Source organism: Colletotrichum fioriniae (genome assembly GCF_027942845.1).
Source record: "Colletotrichum fioriniae strain IMI 355084 chromosome Unknown scaffold_11, whole genome shotgun sequence".
In the NCBI taxonomy this organism is placed as follows: domain Eukaryota; kingdom Fungi; phylum Ascomycota; class Sordariomycetes; order Glomerellales; family Glomerellaceae; genus Colletotrichum; species Colletotrichum fioriniae.
This window is the reverse complement of record NW_027076847.1, coordinates 444,241-462,284: the sequence shown is the minus strand read 5'-3', so window position 1 is coordinate 462,284 and position 18,044 is coordinate 444,241. Positions and strand designations below refer to the sequence as shown.

General features: G+C 54.5%; 4 protein-coding genes across 4 annotated transcripts; 2 read left to right on the top strand and 2 right to left on the bottom strand.

The window, feature by feature from the left end:
• Positions 1-1,941: 1,941 nt before the first annotated feature.
• Positions 1,942-3,162, bottom strand: N0V96_008755 (uncharacterized protein; the record flags this gene model as incomplete). The annotated part of the gene is made up of 1 exon (XM_053188687.2): positions 1,942-3,162. The coding sequence occupies one exon, from the start codon at positions 3,160-3,162 to the stop codon at positions 1,942-1,944; it is 1,221 nt and encodes a 406-aa protein (XP_053053453.2).
• Positions 3,163-8,370: 5,208 nt separating this feature from the next.
• TAF12 (Transcription initiation factor TFIID subunit 12) lies at positions 8,371-11,026 on the top strand (the record flags this gene model as incomplete). Its single annotated transcript, XM_053188686.2, has 3 exons — positions 8,371-10,398; positions 10,457-10,707; positions 10,777-11,026. The coding sequence occupies 3 exons, from the start codon at positions 8,371-8,373 to the stop codon at positions 11,024-11,026; spliced, it is 2,529 nt and encodes an 842-aa protein (XP_053053452.2).
• A 1,297-nt stretch (positions 11,027-12,323) lies between these two features.
• Positions 12,324-14,191, top strand: RPN3 (26S proteasome non-ATPase regulatory subunit; the record flags this gene model as incomplete). The annotated part of the gene is made up of 4 exons (XM_065758442.1): positions 12,324-12,582; positions 12,664-13,511; positions 13,547-13,990; positions 14,048-14,191. 4 exons carry the CDS (start codon positions 12,324-12,326, stop codon positions 14,189-14,191), a joined length of 1,695 nt encoding a protein of 564 aa, XP_065612835.1.
• A 1,948-nt stretch (positions 14,192-16,139) lies between these two features.
• Positions 16,140-17,256, bottom strand: N0V96_008752 (uncharacterized protein; the record flags this gene model as incomplete). The annotated part of the gene is made up of 4 exons (XM_053188684.2): positions 16,140-16,219; positions 16,280-16,665; positions 16,826-17,110; positions 17,231-17,256. 4 exons carry the CDS (start codon positions 17,254-17,256, stop codon positions 16,140-16,142), a joined length of 777 nt encoding a protein of 258 aa, XP_053053450.2.
• Positions 17,257-18,044: the final 788 nt, after the last annotated feature.

Sequence of the window (18,044 nt, the reverse complement as noted above, 5' to 3'; positions counted from 1 at the left end):
AAAAGAAATTCAATAAAATTACATACTTATCAAACAAGCACACTATTCAAGCATTCACCAATCGTTGCTGAACGCTGATTGTTTTGAGATAGAGGCCAAGATCTCAGTATCATAGAGTAGTCTCTCTCTCTTCCTCGTCCAGGTTCACAGTCAACCTCAATGGCTACAAGATGAGAAAACTAAGTAGACGCAACCTTTGCCCAGGTCTTGTGGTAAACTACCTGCCAACTAGCCCAAGGTAAGTGATAGCGTACTTGGTAAAGCATAGACGAAGAAAAAGAACCCGACCCACACAACCACTCACTGACCGCCGTTTCCCACGGTCCCTCTTCCCGCCCCTCCTTCCGGCCCCAGAACCCGGCCGGGTGGCTTCCCCCTCCCCGTCCTCTGCGCAGCGTAGCGCCGTAGCCCTCCCTCACAGGCTCACAGGCTCACTGCTATGCGTGAGAATCCCAATCGGTTCCAATCGGGTAGAAAATGTCGGGGTGGAAATGAGAAAGTCGGCTCAAAAACTCGCAACTCTTCAGTTTTGTGAGGCGTCCTGGGGAGTTTTGCATCGCTCCGTCACCAAGGTTTCGTAGCAACGAAAAAGTGCACCAAAAACGCGAAGCTACCCGTGGAGGAAGACTCGCACTCCTAGTCTTTTCCCTTCACCCTTTTGGAAGTCAAGTACCATACCTGAAGTAATATAAGCGGATGCGCTTGCTGACTCTTACCTACTCACCCATCATTCAATTCTTTACACATGCAATTCGCAGACACATAGACACCGCAAGGAAGGAAGGAAGGGGGGAACACGTGCAAATCCCCATCCCGTCTCGTTAATTCGGCCGGCGAATCGGGCCCCTCCGCCTCAAAATCACCCGGAGACTCGACCCGGATCCCCACTTTCTTCCTCCCCGAACCCAATGACAAAGGGAAAAAGTACCCGCCCCGACCGTACCTTAACTTGAATCCTCTGTCTCCCTCTGTGCTCCGTATCTTACTCTCATAAAGGTAGACAGAGATTGATCCAATAGAAACCTCGCTGCTCACCGAAAAATAAGAGGCAAAAGTGATGTCGCCTCCCGAACACGCGCTGGCTGCTCAAACTCATTCGCCCAAGGGCCCAGACCGTACGGTTCTTGGACCCCCTTCTCCGCTCCCCGTTTTCTCATCGTGGATTTGATGATTCCCAAAGCCCCCCAAGCATCCGCGCCATCTTCCAACCCAGCGCCAGCCCAGCCCAAGGTAGGGTAGTGTAGCCTTCCACTCGTAGGTCGCCCCGTCCCTCTCATCCCGCTGATCCGCTGCACGTCATCACCCATCGCTCCCGATATCATCGCCATCATCAAAGACACCGCCTTGGGAACGGTAGGCATGAGTCCCGGCCCATAATGGAAGATGAAAGCTTCGCCTCCCCCCGCCCGCGGCAGAAATGCCTCCCTGCCAACTGCGTTGGCCTGGTGCGGCTCGTGACTTGTGATGGTGGGCGTGTTGCCGTCAAGGTCGGCGAGCGGTTGCCACGGGTAAAATTTAGCAAGCACTCTAGTCTAGCAGTTGACATGTTGAAATGGCTTGGGAACACTGGCACGTTGGCCCGGAGTTGTAATAAGTAGATGGCGCAAGTAAACATTTCATTAGAGCTGTGAGGCTCTTCTATGGAAACCCAATCTATCATAGGAAATGAAAAACAGACACACACACAAAATCATCCTTCACCCGTGCTGCTCCGTAACAGAAATGGAAAGAACAAAATGCTGGTCATCAATCCATCATCGTCATCAATCTATGCCATCATCCTTGTATGCTCGTCGTGAAACATCAGTGTGCGCCGATTAGAGGCCTCATGCTGCGGCGAAGAGACGAGGCCAGACGCTATATATCGTTGTGGTTGGTATTCATGGTTGTTGTAAAAACGTATAATGAGTGCCTTGAAATCGACAGGCAAACATGGCCCGCTCATGGGCTAGGACTGGGACTGGGACTCTCGTACTCCATAATCTCGATGGAATAGTAGGGAAGCTCTCGCGCCAGCGTGCCGCTATCGCAAAAGATAAAAGTGCCTTCAACCTCACTCTCGGGCTCCTCGACTTCGTCGATACGAGGCGGAGGTGGGTCTTGGAATAGGATAAAGCTGTGTCTGTGGCTATCTCCGTAGCGTCGCCGGAGTCTGCGGGCGCTGGAGCCAACATCGTCTGCGTCGAGGGGTGTCATATCTTCGTGGTCAGAGTCGCTACGCTCTGATATGGTGCGCTTGCCAATGCTAGATCCGTGGGACCGCCGCTTGCGCATCTTCAGCTCCCGTTGCATGCGCACAAACTCGCGGTGAGCCTCATCGGCATCCAGGTCGTTATCCGAACCTTCAGAGCTGGATCCATCAAATCCGAGATTTCTCATCTCCTGCGTGAAGCCAGGAGGGAGCCCTTTAGGCGGTGGTGCCCGTGATCGAGAGCGAGCAGAGGATGGGGAGGAGAAGCCGGAGGGGGCAATGGTGCCACTGCGGTCTTGATCCATTGGGTCAAAGTCGGAAAGCTCTTCCAGCGTGAAATTCGCCTTTACAGTTGAAGTGGTGGTAGCGGTGATAATGTGTGTTGCCTGGGGAACCTCTTGGATAGGAGGGGTAGCCAAAGACTCTGCTTCCGAATCAGAGTCGGACTCCTCGTCTTCGTCTTCATCTTCTTCCTCCTCATCTGATTCCTCTCCGGAACTGCTGTCAACGGCCATACGAGAGGCCGGCGTGGGCACAGGCCTCGGAGCGAACATGGAGGCGGATACGGATGCTGGCATCGGGGCCGGCATTGGAGCCGGGGCCGGAGGAGCAAAGCGCATAGGCGTATCATCGTCTGAGTCTTCCGATTCTTCGTCGTCTGAATCTTCATCGTCGTCTTCATCATCGCTGTCTTCATCTTCGTCGTCGTCGTCGTCTTCGTCGTCATTGGCCTTAGGTCTTACGTGGGATACCTGGCGTTGTTCAGATTCGGGTTCGGATTCGGATTCCTCCTCTTCATCAGACTCAGAGGAGTCTTCCGAGGAAGTGCGCGGTGACAACTCAGCGAAGCGATTAGAGGGCGTAAAGCTGAATTCGTGGCCATTGCCAGTAGGCTGAATGCTGGAGTCATCCAGTATGATTTGGTGATGCCATTGCGGCAAGTGTCGTGCAGCGAACTTGCGGTTCGCCATTGGCACGGTGGTGGTAGGGGTATGAGGCGGTGAGTTTGGACCTCCAAGAGGGCCCAGCATCATGCTGGGCGTCGCCGGCCGCGACTTGCGAGGCATGCTCAATGGCGCCTGCGATATGGCAATTGAGGTGCTGCCTCCCTGATGCGCCTCAAGGGCCGATTTTCTGATCTGTAGCTCTAGCCTTCTTTGTGTGTTGGTGATTTATCGATCGTGTCTTTGTTGCAGGACTCGGATTTTTTTCTTCCGCCTCTCTCGATCTTGCGGGGAAGATAAAGTTGAGCGGGCAAATGAGATCAGATCAGCTCCAGCGAGCGACAGCCAGTAGATAGGCTTGGTTATGTGATTGGTTCCGATGAAGGTGGTATATCAAGCGAAGTAGCAAAAGTCAAGGCGTCAACACCCAGAGTAAGAACCTCCGACAAGGAGAAGAGGATATTCGGCTGAAGCTGTAGGTTGTCATGATAGATCTGGCGGGAAATGTTTGAGATTGAGCGAAAGCGCGCGGGAGGAAGCGGACCAGTTCGAATGCACTCAAGGAGCAACACAAGCCAGGGTCTCTTCTAGGAATGAAAGCACAGTTCAGGTCACTGGCAAGTGACGGAAAGTCCCCAACGTTCGTTCTCTTTCGAACGAGAAATCGGGGTTTCCAAGCAGCTGGGTGTCACTGACCCGACACTGACAAGAGAGACAGTGGGGAGGAATGTTTCGGGGGAGACACCGTGGGATGTGCGGGATCCCGGGTGTGGGGTCGACGAAAATCGGGCGGGCGGTGACGATAGGACCACGGGCTTTGTCCAGGGTGACCAGGGACTGCCTTGTTGAGGGGCTGCGGGTGGCAGCACGAAATGGCTGACTGAGAAGAAGAAAGGCGGTGGTGCAATGCGCACGCGAGCAGGAATAGTACCAGTAAGGTGACTTCGGCTGCTGGCCTGGGGGAATGTATTGGACGGAAGAGATTTGGGGAAAGTCGAAGACAAGCGTGGGGGACCTGGGTCAAAAAGAGAAGCTCAGGAATTTGTCGGACAAGAGGTGCGTGGGATGTGAATACCGTAGAAGAACACCAGAGGAACGACAACAACAGATTGCCGGAGCCAGCAATTCCGGGTCTGAATCCGAATCTGAGTCTGGCTGGGTTTGTTGTGATGCGTTGTCGTCTCAAGTGGAATGGCAAGCCAAAGGGACGGACTGCCGATTGTATGATTCCTCGCTGGATTCTGAAATGTGAATATCCGAGCTGTCGGCAGTAGTGGTGGTGGTGAGCAAGTCTCACGGTGCTGCTTGAATCAACCGTCTAAATGTGTACTAAATGACTCCCGTGATAGGCCGAGAGCGGGTCGTTGGCACGGCCAGACAGTCCCGGTCTTATAGGTGTGGCTGATATAATGCTTGAATTCCCACCGATCGACCCTTTGCGCTGACTAGCAGAGGGGATGGGAATCGAACGTGATATGACGGCCAGACGGTTGATGGTCGAGCGAAAGGTAGACCCAAGTCAACCACAAGAAGAGAAGAGGGGAGAGGGAAAAACAGAAAAAAAGATTTTCTAATAGTGTGTGGGATGGGGAGAGAATTAAGAATTAAAAGAAGTCATTGCACATGTGCGCTGCAGCTCTGCGGCATGCCCATGCCCATGCCATTCCATGCAGCAAAGAAACTCCATCCCTTGGTCACCTAAGGTAAGGTAAGGTAAGGTAGAGGAAGAGGGAGAGCCTCTTCCCGCCCACTTGCTGCAAGTTGCAACTGGTGCTGCTAGAGCCGTGTGGGTGCCTCTCAGCTGCTTTACTGCGGTGTAATCTCATTGCTGGCGCGAGTGCTTCTGCGAAAGACCCCATAGTGCCGCTGCTGGATACTGTAACCCTCGTGAAGTTCTTCCTATCAGAAGTAAGAGTCTTGTCCAGCCAGTGGTTGGGGTTGGTTGCGGTCCCTCTTTTGCGCATTCTCGCGGGGCGCAAAGTTGGACTTTGGGCAGCAATGCTCCAGGACTCCCCCGGTCTAACCGTGTCTCCCGCAGCGGCGTCGAGAGAATTTCATGTGTGTGTGCTCGCGCGTTTGCGGATACCGCAGCGGCGTACGGGCTGACTGGACCGGGGCCGCCATGGCTTGACTGGTTGCTCGGCTGGAATAGGCTGGATTGGAGGTTATGAACGGTATCAAGCGAAGGAGGACGTCCAATCCGCGACAGTTGAGAGGGCGTGATGCGAAGGAGGGGTAATGGAGGGGTGTGGCTGTGGATAGACGCCAGATCGCCGACTATTGGCGATTCTTGGTCGGCCTCTTTTTTCTTAGTCGGAGCCCTATTTGGCCTGTCAAGCCTTTCCCCCACAGCCTGTTGGATAATGCTTCATGCTTTGGTGGGTTTCCGGTCTGGGTCTAGAGTCTAGACTGATTATTGTCCTTGCCGTTGACTGTGTCTGCTGCTTGCGAAGCTGAATACTCAATTCAAGGTCCGTTCTGTGGCGCACTATGGAAGTCTGACACCGTGAGAGGGCATGTTTCGTCAACATCCACGGGACATGATGCTGTCCCTTGTCGAGACGCTGCTGCGGTGTCTCTCAGAGACTGGCTGATGAAATCGACCGGTAAGGCTACATGCCTTTCGCTGGAGACAATAGCAGGGTATTGAGCGTCAGTAGGCTTTAGCCAGAGGTACCCGTCTAGAAGCAGAACGAGACCTGATAGGCGTGGGAAAATTCATAAGACTGCCGTGAACGATTAGAAGATTTCAAGAATCAGAAGTGGGATGGCTGTGTGGCAGCACTTGAGCCCAATCATTGAGGGTCGAGAATGCCTAGACTAAGGGCATTTTCAACGGCTTGCAGTCTTTCTGCAGCATGGCGCCACGACAAGTTCCCTCTTCCTCGAGCCACCGCGGAGCTGCAGCAAAGAGCCTAAGAGCCTCAAGGACTACGTGTGAGACACCAAAAGAAGAGAGAAAAGAAAATTAAAAATTAAAAAATTGGCGGGATTGATTGACTGAGAGGAATGATTGCTTGTGTATTCGCAGGTAGTCTGAGCCTCTGTGAGGTGTAATGGAGGGATGGATGTGACGAGGGGCAGGATGCATCATGCTCGTGGCCGGGTCAGATTTGTGGAGAGGAAGTAAAAGAAGGCGGTCAGAATGCACACGCCCGCCGCCCTTGGACTGTGAGCTCAGAGCTGTAGACGGAAGGACCAGAAACGAAAAATGACAGGAGCAAGATGTAAGAGCGAGAGCAGAAGCGGCCACCACAGTCATCAGCGCCTTCCTGCTTCTTTCCGTCTCCTTCCAATTCCATGGTAACACAACAACGCATATGTCGCAGGGTGGGAAGGTGGGAAGGTGCCGCCGTAACTGGAAGCCGCGACTTGCAAATTACAATTTCATTGCCTGCGGTGAATTTCTAGAAGGTAAGCCAACACGGCCAACCTAAGTGCATGGAACGGCAACTTTGCGTCAGGCCTCGACGTTGTGTCACTCATATCTCGTTCAAAACGGCACTTGCTCCCAGCTCTTGGGTTGTGTTACTCAAGACCAGCCTGACACCCTGCCCGCCTCATTGGGAATATTATCACCAACGAAGCCAGCCACCTGGCACTACCACCATCCACCACTGTAGCCATCTCGGAACGCCTGCGCGAATCACTAAATTCTTGCAGTTGGGTTTTACCAGCACTACACAGTAAGGTAGACAACAGCACCCTTGAAGAGACTGGGATGCATGGGTGGGCACTGGGCAGTACCTAGACTGCCCGGCCTGGCTCCCTGCAGCCCAACGCTGACGGACCCTCTTCTTAGCCTTTCTCCCATTCCTTGCTGGACGAGAAGATCCCTCATTTCAAGCGGCAAGGCCCGATTACCTTACACAGGATTTGTTTACTTCGCTGACAACAGCCGGTTCTTTCTTACCCAGTAGTCTTCTTGCTACTCGGCTCTGTGAGTGTTGAGAAACGAGGAATCAAGTAGACTATGTATCTCACCATTCTATTGGTGAGATGATATACCCTAAAGACTCTCAATGTCCAGACTGATCCCCAAGTTCCTCGAGGGTTTTCTTCCAGGCGCACGAAAAGGGCATCGTCGTCCTTCCTTCCGCGTTAGGGCATGACCCCCCTTCTTCCCACCTCTTCGTCCATGCACTGCATCGTCAACTTGCGCAAGTGTGCATTTGGGAGTTCGCGCCAGAGTGGACAACCCAACGCCTCAAAGGCCCCCGTTCATCTGCAGGTCCGACGGGCCTTTCCCGCAGGAAGACCGACCTGAGGGCAACTCCACGTGTGGCCGTCGATGGTGGGCTGGTGTTGGGGTGTGTGAGGGGCCCATGTCTTGTTCGAGAAGCCTGCTTTTTGTGGAAGGACAAGGGATTTTTAACTTGCTAATTGAGGCTCTGCGATTCTGCAATCGAGGTGGTGTCTATTGGGTCCCAGCGAAGCTGAGGGAAACTGCAATTTGCATCCATGGGACAAGAATGAGGTCTGATGGTGATACTAACATTATGAGATTCGGGAAGGACAATTTCTCGTCAGCAAACCATTTGCCTCCATCGGCCTGCTTAATTTAGGTAGGATTTTGCTAGATACAGCTTTTCAAAAACTTTGAACTGGGCTGGGTGACTTTACGAGGCAGGCGGAGAGCTCTCTAACAGATCTTCAGAGCGAGATATTCTCTCTGTTGATAGGCACATGCATAGTACTTACCGTAGCCGCGCACCTCCAAGTGACTCTTTTCGTGCTCAAATTATCTACTTGAAGTAATTCAGCCATCACACGGACAGCAAGATTCACAAACAAAAAAAAAAAACCAAAAAAAAAAGGTTTCCCTCGCGACCTTGATGATATTCTCAACATCCAATCATTTTGTAACAACCCTGTCGGAAGCTCTCTAGGTCGATCAGGTTTGTCATGAGGTAGCTGGTGTTGGTCGAGGCTCCTGCCACCTGCTTGAGGCTTGAGCTCCAAAGCCAGAGCGCGTCAAGTCAATATCCAATCATTGCTCCCCTCATAGCCCCACACGGAACTTTCCAGGAACGCGTGCTGCGACGCAACTACACTTCTTAGCCATCCGTCGGAAGCATTAACGCTCTCTTGGACTACACATCTTCCGTCGCCAACAGGGTGTAGAACTTCAGTAGTATCATCCAACCATTTCTCCGATCGAATACCAAACTCTCGAATACTGTCCAAGTTGGTCACTACCTTGCCGCCGAATCCGATAATCGTAAGACCGCGACGATGAACAACCAAGGCCAGCCTGGCCAGGCCGCCGCCGGTCAAACTGTGCCTAGTGCGCGACAGCCACCCATGTATCGACCTGAGATGATGCGAAACCTTCCCATTCTGAACGACGAAGAGAAGCAGAAGTATGAGAGGGGTTTGCGCCAGTTATGGAATCATTATGAAACGCATCCTGAAGAGTCCGCTCAGCATCAAGATGCCAAGAAGAAAATCCAGGACTTTACCAAAATGCTGCTTAACAAGCTCCAGCAACGCCGAATGCAGGTCCAGCAACAGCAACAGGCTCAGCAGCAACAAGCCGCTCAACAGCAGCAACAAGGTGGTCAACAGGCTCAGCAGCAACAGAGTCAACCAGCGCAGCCAGCGGCGCCCGCGCAACAAGCCCAGCCGGCTCAGCAACAGGCACCGGCGGCCGCCGCCAGCCAGGCGAACGTCGGAGGTGTCACTATAAAGACCGAACCGAAGACCGAGAACACAGCGACGACAACGGCAGAGCCTGCGCATGCTCCCACGCCTGCGCCCGCTCCGGCGGCGGCAGCACCGACTCCCACTGCGCCGCAGCAGGCGCCGCAGGCGACACAGTTTCCAGATCATATCCTGGCCCATATTCGACAGATGACCTTCAACCCTCCTCAGGGTATCCTAGACAAGGGCCAGGAAGCGGCCGCCCGATGGTCCAATGACTTCAAAGCGAAATATCTGAGGGCGCTGATGCAGATGGATCAGCAGGGAATCCAGATAAGGCGAATCGATGCACACGTTAAGAACCAACAGGAGAAGGGCGCATTGGGTGCAGACGAAGCAAAGCAATTGCAAATTAGAAGGGATCATGCGCAAAAGATGCATACTGAGGCCCAGACCTTCGTCCAGAATTTCAGGAAATCCCAGGAAGGCATCAATAAGGCGAGAGCGGCGGTGGCAGCTGCTGCCGCGGCGGGGCAGACTGCGGCAAGTGCGAGCGCGGCTGCACAACAACGGCCGCCTTCTCAGCAACAGCAAAACAGCCCAGCCGTTGCGGCATCGCAACCGCCCTCGACACAGCCTGGTGGTGCTCAAGCAAGCCCGGCACCGACCGCTCAAGGCACTCCGGCCACGCAAAACGCGCAGAACCCTACCACGGCAGTGAATGCCGCGATTGAGGCAGCAAAGAACCAGCAAATGACCGGCGCAGCCGCCGCAGGTCAAGGCACCCCCCCTCAGCAGCAACAGCAGCTGCCTCCACAACAGGTGCAACAGCAACAGCTACAGCAACAACAGCAGTTGCAGCAACAACAGCAGCAGCTCCGACAGCAACAACTCCAGCAACAGCAGGCTCAGGCTGCCGCTCAGGCTGCCGCTTCCTCTGCCGCGACACCGACTACATCTCAAGCTCCCCAAGCTCAACAACCCATGGCTTCTGCGCCACAGAAAACTATGAATCAAGGCCAACATCACCCCCCGCCAGTCAATACTGCCATCGCGTCGGTTTCTGCAGGCGGTGGACTTCCCTCGGCAGGCACACCCACCCAGCGCGTCGCGACTCCTCAGTCTGCTGCTCCTGCCGGTCCTGGTCAAGCTCTCAGTCATTCAGCCGCCGTCTCCCGCGCGAACCAGCGCAACGTCCAGACGTCGGCTCCTATTCAACAAGCCACCGGCACTCCTGGCTCGGCCGGCGCACACGCTCAGGGTGTCATGGGATCTGGAGCAGTTCCGCAACAACAACACGCGCACCCGACACAGCCAACTCAGACGTTGCAGTCCAAACTACCGATCCCTAAGCAACTTCCAGAGAAAGCCACTTCCGTGCCTCAACCCGTTGCGATGGCGGGCGGTGCTGGCGCTGGGCGGCCTACTTACACGGGAGGTGGCGGTATTGCTGGAGGTGTCATGGGCCAGCCCGCGATTTCCAAGATCCCTGCATACGTCCATGAGGCTGAGGGCGATCACGTACTCAGCAAGAAGAAATTGGACGAGCTCGTGCGACAAGTCTGCGGCGGAAATGCCGAGGGCCAGGAGATCAACATGTTGACTCCCGAGGTCGAAGAGGTACGTTACTTATCACTAACGACCCGATGATGTCAAACGTTTGCTAACTCTATTGCAGAGTGTCTTAGCCATGGCAGACAGCTTCGTCGACAACGTTCTGGAGACGGCTTGCCGCAATGCCAAAGAGCGAGGCTCAAAGGTCCTCGAGATTCGCGACATCCAGCTCGTCCTGGAACGCACTTACAATATCCGCGTCCCTGGCTACTCCTCTGACGAGCTTCGTACCGTGCGCAAGATCCAGCCCTCGACTGCCTGGATCACCAAGATGAGCGCCATCCAAGCAGCCAAGGTAACCTCGGGCAAGGGCGAGTAGTACGAGCCCACCGAGAAACCGCGGCACGCTGCCGCAGGAAACCGAAGTACTGCTAAGAGAAACAGAACGAAGAGCGTTCGCTTCAATCAAGAAGACGCCGGAGCATGTGCGACATCGCCGGCCAAGATCGTCTCATCCAAGGCGAGGTCTCGCAAATCTGCATCTCCGGCCAAAAAGGCTTCAACTGCGAGACCTGCTCCGGCCCAGACTACTGGCCCCCCGCTCAGGCAGTTCTCGGTTGATGACGATACCCAGCAGGCGGACTTGTCCATGGCGACACGTATGGAGGTCAACTTCCTCCCAGTAAAGAAATAGGCTTCTCTTCAAGAGTAAGGTTGATTAGACAATGGCAAATGGATTGGTTTTCATGGGCATAATGGTATGGTTTGGGAGACATGACAAAGGCGTTAGGAACGGGCAGTAATTGCTAGTTGACTTGCAACATCTCGTGCTGCGGTGGTCATCCATCGTCGCTTTCATAGTTAGGGTATACCCAGAATGATACTCGAGTCCTTTCACAGTGTTCTACTTATCCGTCTCAGTGTTGCAGTGTCATTAGTTATGCCACTAGGAGGTAGGCCAGCAAGGTCCTCACGATGAAGGTAGCGCAGCTGGGGCCAGGTGGTGGAAAGGCGCCTCCGGTCCGATAAGATAACAGCAAGGGATTCAGAAGCAACAGTCTGCATTCAGCTGAGCAAAAGACTCAAATATGAAGGTGGCGTTGATATTCTGATGAACCCAGAGCGTGCTTTTGAGTCAGAGGGAGGATGGATTTCGACTGCGAGAAAATCAGGAGGATGCGCGCATTGCCAGTTCAGCGATATGTCATGTTGATTAAGTACTATGCCTACAGCTTCGATGGCGGGATTGGGAGCTTCGACGACGGAACCTGAATAATTACATAATTCAGGTAGCTGAGGCGTGCATAAAGAAGTGTGGCACAAAAAAAAAGGCACCACGACGACGCAGCTGAGGCAGGCAGCATCGACAACGTCACTCCCGCTTCGGACCTGGTGGCCTTTGCCTCGTTCGGTGTTGGGGGGGGTTGCTCCACGCTTCCAGCAGGCCCGGCAATCTCACTCGCTAAGTAATGCCAGGTAGAGGGTACAGACTCCGATAGCTGACCCCCCGCATAGATGGCTGATTCTGTGTCGCGTTGGGTCCACACTCTTGTACCCGCTACTTAGCACCGGCTAGTGTGGTGGGTGAGGTGCTTGCCCGGTCTGTGTCGTCCCCCCCAGAGCCTGGAAGCAGCAACCTAAGCCTCAGGTGTTCAATCTTTGAGCTTCCATCCATCGGACCTTCCTGCATCACGAGGCAAACAGCCAAACAGCAACCACCCATTCCCATCAACGACAGCCGACTCTCACAGAGCTCCAATATCGACTCCCGCTTGTCCTGACGCTTTCTCAACCTGTGTCACCTGACTTTCTCTCCCTCAATTACCTTGCTTTCAGACGAAGCACCTGACGGGACGCCATATCTAAGCAAAACAACCCGCCTGCACTCTCCTCCCCGGGCGCGACTCCACGATCATATCCGACTGCTGCCATCCCCAACAGCACTCAATACACTGCCCACAGCATATCTACGCACATCCGGTTAAGAAAAAATGCCGGGCAAAACACCTTCACGCAGCGGGAAGGATCCCCTCGAGAACGGGGTTCGTAAGAACAACAAGGATACCGACTCAAAGAGCAAGGGCAAAAAGGGAGCAAAGGACGGCGACGAAGAGATGACTGTTGTTGTGCCTCCGTCCAAGAAGGCGGCTGCTCCCCCGGCGGATGCTGATGGGGACGTTGCGATGGGTGATGAGGCTAGAGCAGATGACGCAGAGGTCAAGGTTGACCCCGTGGTGCAGGCTGTAGCAGGTATGTCATGCTTGATCAGTATTGAAAGCTCTTGATGTGTCCGCAGACAACCCAGAAAGCTGACTGATGTCAATTCTACAGACATCAAGAGCAATTTCGCTCTGCTGGACCGCGCAGTCGCGCTCTTCGATGCCAGATTCTCCCTCCGAGCCCTGCGGTCGATTTCCACCATCCGCAAGCGCCTGACACCCGATATCATCGCCCAGGCCATTGCCGAGAGCTTCCCTGCAACCGTTGCCTCCGGAAATGTTGCCAAGCAGCTTCTGATCGCCATCGGTCGCGAGAACGTACCCCTCGGCCGCTCTAGCGGTCCGGAGATGGAGGTAGACAGCGAGCCTGCGAAGACGAAGAACGGCCAGAAGAAGGAGGTGAAGGAGATCATCCCGGAGATTGACATCTTCCTCGGCATCCTGATCCAGGTCCACCTCTACGACACCAAACAGTTCCAACACGGAGCCGAGTTCTCTAAGCAGCTCACTGACCGTATCCACACGCTTAACCGCCGCACATTAGACTCCCTTTCCGCCAAGGTCTACTTCTACTACTCAATGTTCTGCGAAAGCCTCGCTCCTCAGCCTCCTTCTCCCCAGTCTCCGGTCGTCGCTATTCGACCGACTCTCCTGGCTGCTCTGCGAACCGCCGTTCTCCGCAAGGATATCGACACGCAAGCCTCGGTCATTGTGCTTTTGCTTCGCAGCTATCTGTTGACGTCTCACATTGCGCAGGCCGACTTGCTCGTATCCCATACCCAGTTCCCCGAGAACGCAGCCAACAACCAGGTCGCACGCTTCCTGTACTACCTTGGACGCATCCGCGCCATTCAGCTGAGATACACCGAGGCACACGAGCACCTCACGGCTGCGACAAGAAAGGCACCCTCAAGCGCCTGCGCGGTGGGCTTCTCACAGACGGCGACCAAGCTTCTGTTGGTGGTTGAATTGTTGATGGGCGATATCCCCGAGAGATCTACCTTCCGCCAGCCCACTTTGGAGCTCTCTCTCTGCACCCGTACTTCCTCCTTGTCCAGGCCGTCCGGGTTGGCAAGGTTCAAAACTTCGAGACCATCATTGCTGATCACGCCGACACCTTCCGCCGCGACGGCACCTACAGCTTGATTCTCCGTCTGCGTCAGAACGTCATCAAGACCGGCATCCGCATGATGTCTCTGTCGTACTCTCGCATTTCCCTGCGCGACATCTGCATCCGCCTCGACCTTGGTAGCGAAGAGTCGGCCGAGTACATTGTCGCCAAGGCCATCCGCGATGGCGTCATTGAAGCTACCCTGGACCGCGAGCATGGATACATGAAGAGCAAGGAGGTCGGCGATGTTTACGCCACGCGGGAGCCCGGTGAAGCTTTCCACGACAGAATTCGCGCATGCTTGGCTCTCCACGATGAGAGCGTCAAGGTGAGTTTTCCCGCATATTTCCATGTCAATATACACTCTAACAATACTGTGTTTTAGGCCATGCGATTCCCCATGAACCAACACCGCTTGGAGCTGAAGAATGCCCAGGAGGCGCGCGAACGCGAGCGTGAGATGGCCAAGGAGATACAGGAGGGAGATCTGGACGAGGACGACCTTGGCGGCGACTTTGATGGCATGTAACAACGCCATGTCTACTTGTTGTGTTATCCAAACTTCCCTACCTGGTGTTCCGACGTGCCGACCCGCAACTACAAATCCAACCAGTGGTTTAGAGACATTGCGGACAACTTGATTTTAGTGATTCATTAATGGACGGGGGACGGCGCTAGGGGGGCGGAAGGAGAGGGGCCTTTAGCAATGATTCCGGATGCGATAGAGAAGTTTCCCTTACGCTGGTTATGTTCTTGAGGGTGCCTGCTGGTGCAGTAGAAGGGGGGCCCCAGCTCGGCTATGGTAATTAGCCACCCGGCCTGTATGTGTCAGCTGAGTTGCAGTGCATGCCATGCCATGCCATGCAGCTCTGTGTATTAAGTAACGTAAGACATTGATGAGGTTGCCAACCATTCGATGTCGCTTTCTGATGTCATCTTCGTAATCCGATTGTGAAGTTGCGCGCTTGGTGTAATACTCTCGCTGTCTGGCGTTGCCCCGTGATCAGAAGCCATATTTCAAGTGGCAGTGCGATCTTCCTGTCTTGTTCGTTGAGGCAATCTTGACGACGCTGACTTTGGCGTGTGCTGCCGCTTGTGTTTCCCCGTCAAGTGTCGTGTTATGTAAGAGAGAGAGAGAGAGAGAGAGAGAGAGAGAGAGAGAGAGAGAGAAAGAGAGAGAGAGAGAGAGTTCCCGGCTACTTGCTGAGGTATATCTGTCTCTCAAGTATTCAGTCTCTGTCTCTTGGGTCCTCATGGGTTTGGTGCCTCGAGGTACCTGGTCGAATCCACTTTACGCCCCCTAAGTTAATATCTTGAGGCCTGTTTATTACCTATACAGTAAATATCTAGTAAAGGCAGAAAAACAAAACAAATAGAGAACATCGAAATACGTAAAATATTGAGCAACTGATGTGTCCTAAGAGAATCGGCGACAAAGACTATATGCAAGATTTTACAAAGAAAATACTGATATTCTGAGGCAGACTTTCTCTAGAACCGCTAGTACGGTGAACGATTCGGATCATTCTTCCACCTAAGGCAGTTAGTTATTATTCCCATACCCGCCCTGCTTGCCATTCTCCCCCGCCACAATTACAGCTATCAACGGGTGTCTTGAAGTATCGCGTACACTCGTCCAAGTTAAACGTCCACGAGCGGCCGTTCGAGCAACTCGAAGCTGAAAGCTAATCTCCCTCCTGCCCAGAAAAGGGGCTTGGTGGACCTCCTTCTTGTAACCGCCCGGGAGCTGCTGCTATCCGGTGGCGGCACTGTCTTCCAGGTCGCGGGCCTGGACGCCCAACGTCAGAGCCAATTTACTTGCAGAAGTAGTTGATGCCGTTGTTTAAGGTCTTGGTGACGGCCCGGCCAGTGCCGTCACCCAATGGCATCTGTCCCGAGTCGTTATTGTTCCTACCCCTCCCCGGGCAGTCCAGCATGTCCACGTCGTAGTAACTGGGTGACTCGGCAGCCTGCCGGCGCATTCAGGCCCTGAAGCGATCGTCCGGCTCCTTGTTGGAGTCCACGGCGGTGGCGCGCCGGGCTCGATGTACGGAGGCTATGTTGGATAAGGCGCTTTAGGACTCGCCGTTGACTCTTTACAATCCGGGCCGTTGTGAATAACGACGGACTAAGCGGCAGTCGTAGCGGGGACGGGCCAGAAGTCCTCAAAGGCTCGGCAGTTCAGGATGCCACTGTCCCTCTTCACGTTGGAGCCTCCGATCGTCATTACCTCGAAGCCCAGCTTTGATAGCGCCATGGGCCGTGCCGTAATTGTACTCGTCCACGCGTCCTGGTTAACGGTCATAAGCGGGTGATTGACGGTAGTAGTCGCGCCTACGTATGGTGGAATCTTGACGCGGCAGGGCGGCTCGCAAGAGAATTGAGGCTGTTTCCATATCCCATATGGACGGGTCGAGCCAGAAGATATCGTTATACTGCTTGCCGTCGCTAGTGACGTCGAGCAGCGATATCTGCGACTAGAACGAGTGCGCATTGACGTTGAGGTTGTCCTTGGCCACAATGCCCTTGCCGTCCATAACGACCATGTACTTGGCGCCTATCGTTAACGAGATGCTCCCATCGCACGCTAGCATGGTTTGTTTCCCTTAAGAAGAACTAGTGTCTTCTGGCACAGCTGTCCGCCGATACAATCTTGGGGCGTAGGCCGAGAACCACGAGTACAGGCCAGCGCCAGCAATCAAGATGTCCTCGCAGCCGCGCATCACAACGACCCACAATTCATCGCAACCACTAAACTCGTCGCCAGCGGCACAGGAGTAGTCCGGGTCACCAGAGAAGAGGCCGACGGAGCTAGCGAAAGGGGCAGACGTGTTTGGGGTTGGCTGGTAGGGCGGGGGCTCTGTTTGGATCATGGCGGCGAAGACACTCGCGGCATCGTGAAAGTTGTATTGGTACATGACCGCGTGCTCCGATGCCGTGGCGTAGAAACCATTTGAGCCCGGTGCTCTCGACAAGCAGGCCACGAGAAAGTAGACCCAAGTTCTGTACCATGGCGTTGTTGGCGTCTTCCAGGTCTGCGTCATTAATCATATGGTCAGCCACCAACAGCCATATATTCTCGAAGTATCACGATGCGCCTGGCGTAGTGTGCATCATCAGGGATAGCATGATTGCAGCTTGGGCGGATGCCAGAGGTCAAGACCGGGCACTCTCAGTAGGTGTCAGGTCGGCGCCCGTCGCACCGCCGATCCGGACGTGGCAGCCAACAGAGAGCCGCTGATCCCTTTGCATCAGTAGCCATATTCCACTTAATGACCACGGCGCAAATGAGAAGGAGCGCGCACCAGCAACGGCTGAGCTCGAGTATACGGGGACCAGTACCCACTCGTCAAGCCTGGTAAACCCGGCCAGCAGGAAGCGGCCATTCGTGTCGGCGGCGGCGGTGGTGACACCCGATATGGCGATGTTCTCGATACCGAGACCAGTCCTTCCAGAACCGGATTGGGATGACGGCGGCTGAATAAAGACGAACGATACCGACGTTTGTGAAGGACAACCATCATCAGCGATGACCCAATACTGCCGCCGAGATAGTCAGGGCACAAACTTGAAGCCTTTCTTCACGTCGGTCATGGTCATCGACTTTCACACCCAACCTCAGTCCCATCTGGCCTGGTGGCCTGGGCCACCTGGTAGTGGAGGTATGCCGCCTCCTCTGAGCGTGGCCCTGGGCGGACGTCGATGATGACGTTGCAGGTCTGGCGGTACAGATTGGCCGTGTTGACACACCACTGCTAGCCGTGCCCGTCTGGACCGGTCCCGCTGCCGGTGTACTCGTCTGTTGAAAGTACCCCGATACCGATGAAGGACTTGAAGGTGATCGGTTCTGAGCGGCTGGTGGTATCGCCGATGACCTACGTCTCTAAGGGAAGAGGTATTGTGCTGGGTGGGAGGGAAGTAGACAATGGCGTTCTTGACCGTCGAGCCGTTGCGTTTCTCGCCGTAACGCCGCCCGTCGTTGATGGCCCGCTTGATCGTGACGGTATTGTCAGTTACGCCGTTGCTGATGGCGCCGTCATCGATTACACTGCAGAATACTGCGTAAGAGGGATCATCACCCTAAGGGACAATGCCTCCGTGTGCGATGGACTCCATCCCGTATGAGACGGCAGCAGTGCGGTGCGTAATATTGACTAGTAGCTGGGGGCCTTGAGACTGTTTGGTCTCGACTTTGGCTAGGAGTGCGGCGGCCTAGGCGAATTCATTGGTGATCTTGAGGAGCGGGGTCCGTCGGCGGTCATCTCGGCGGACGCCGGCAGCTCTCGTCCATAAGTACCCCGGCGATAAGTACCGGGTTTGAGCCTGCGCCTCTCCGCTTGATAGATGAATTCATGGTCACTATTCGTGCCAGTTCTAGTGTC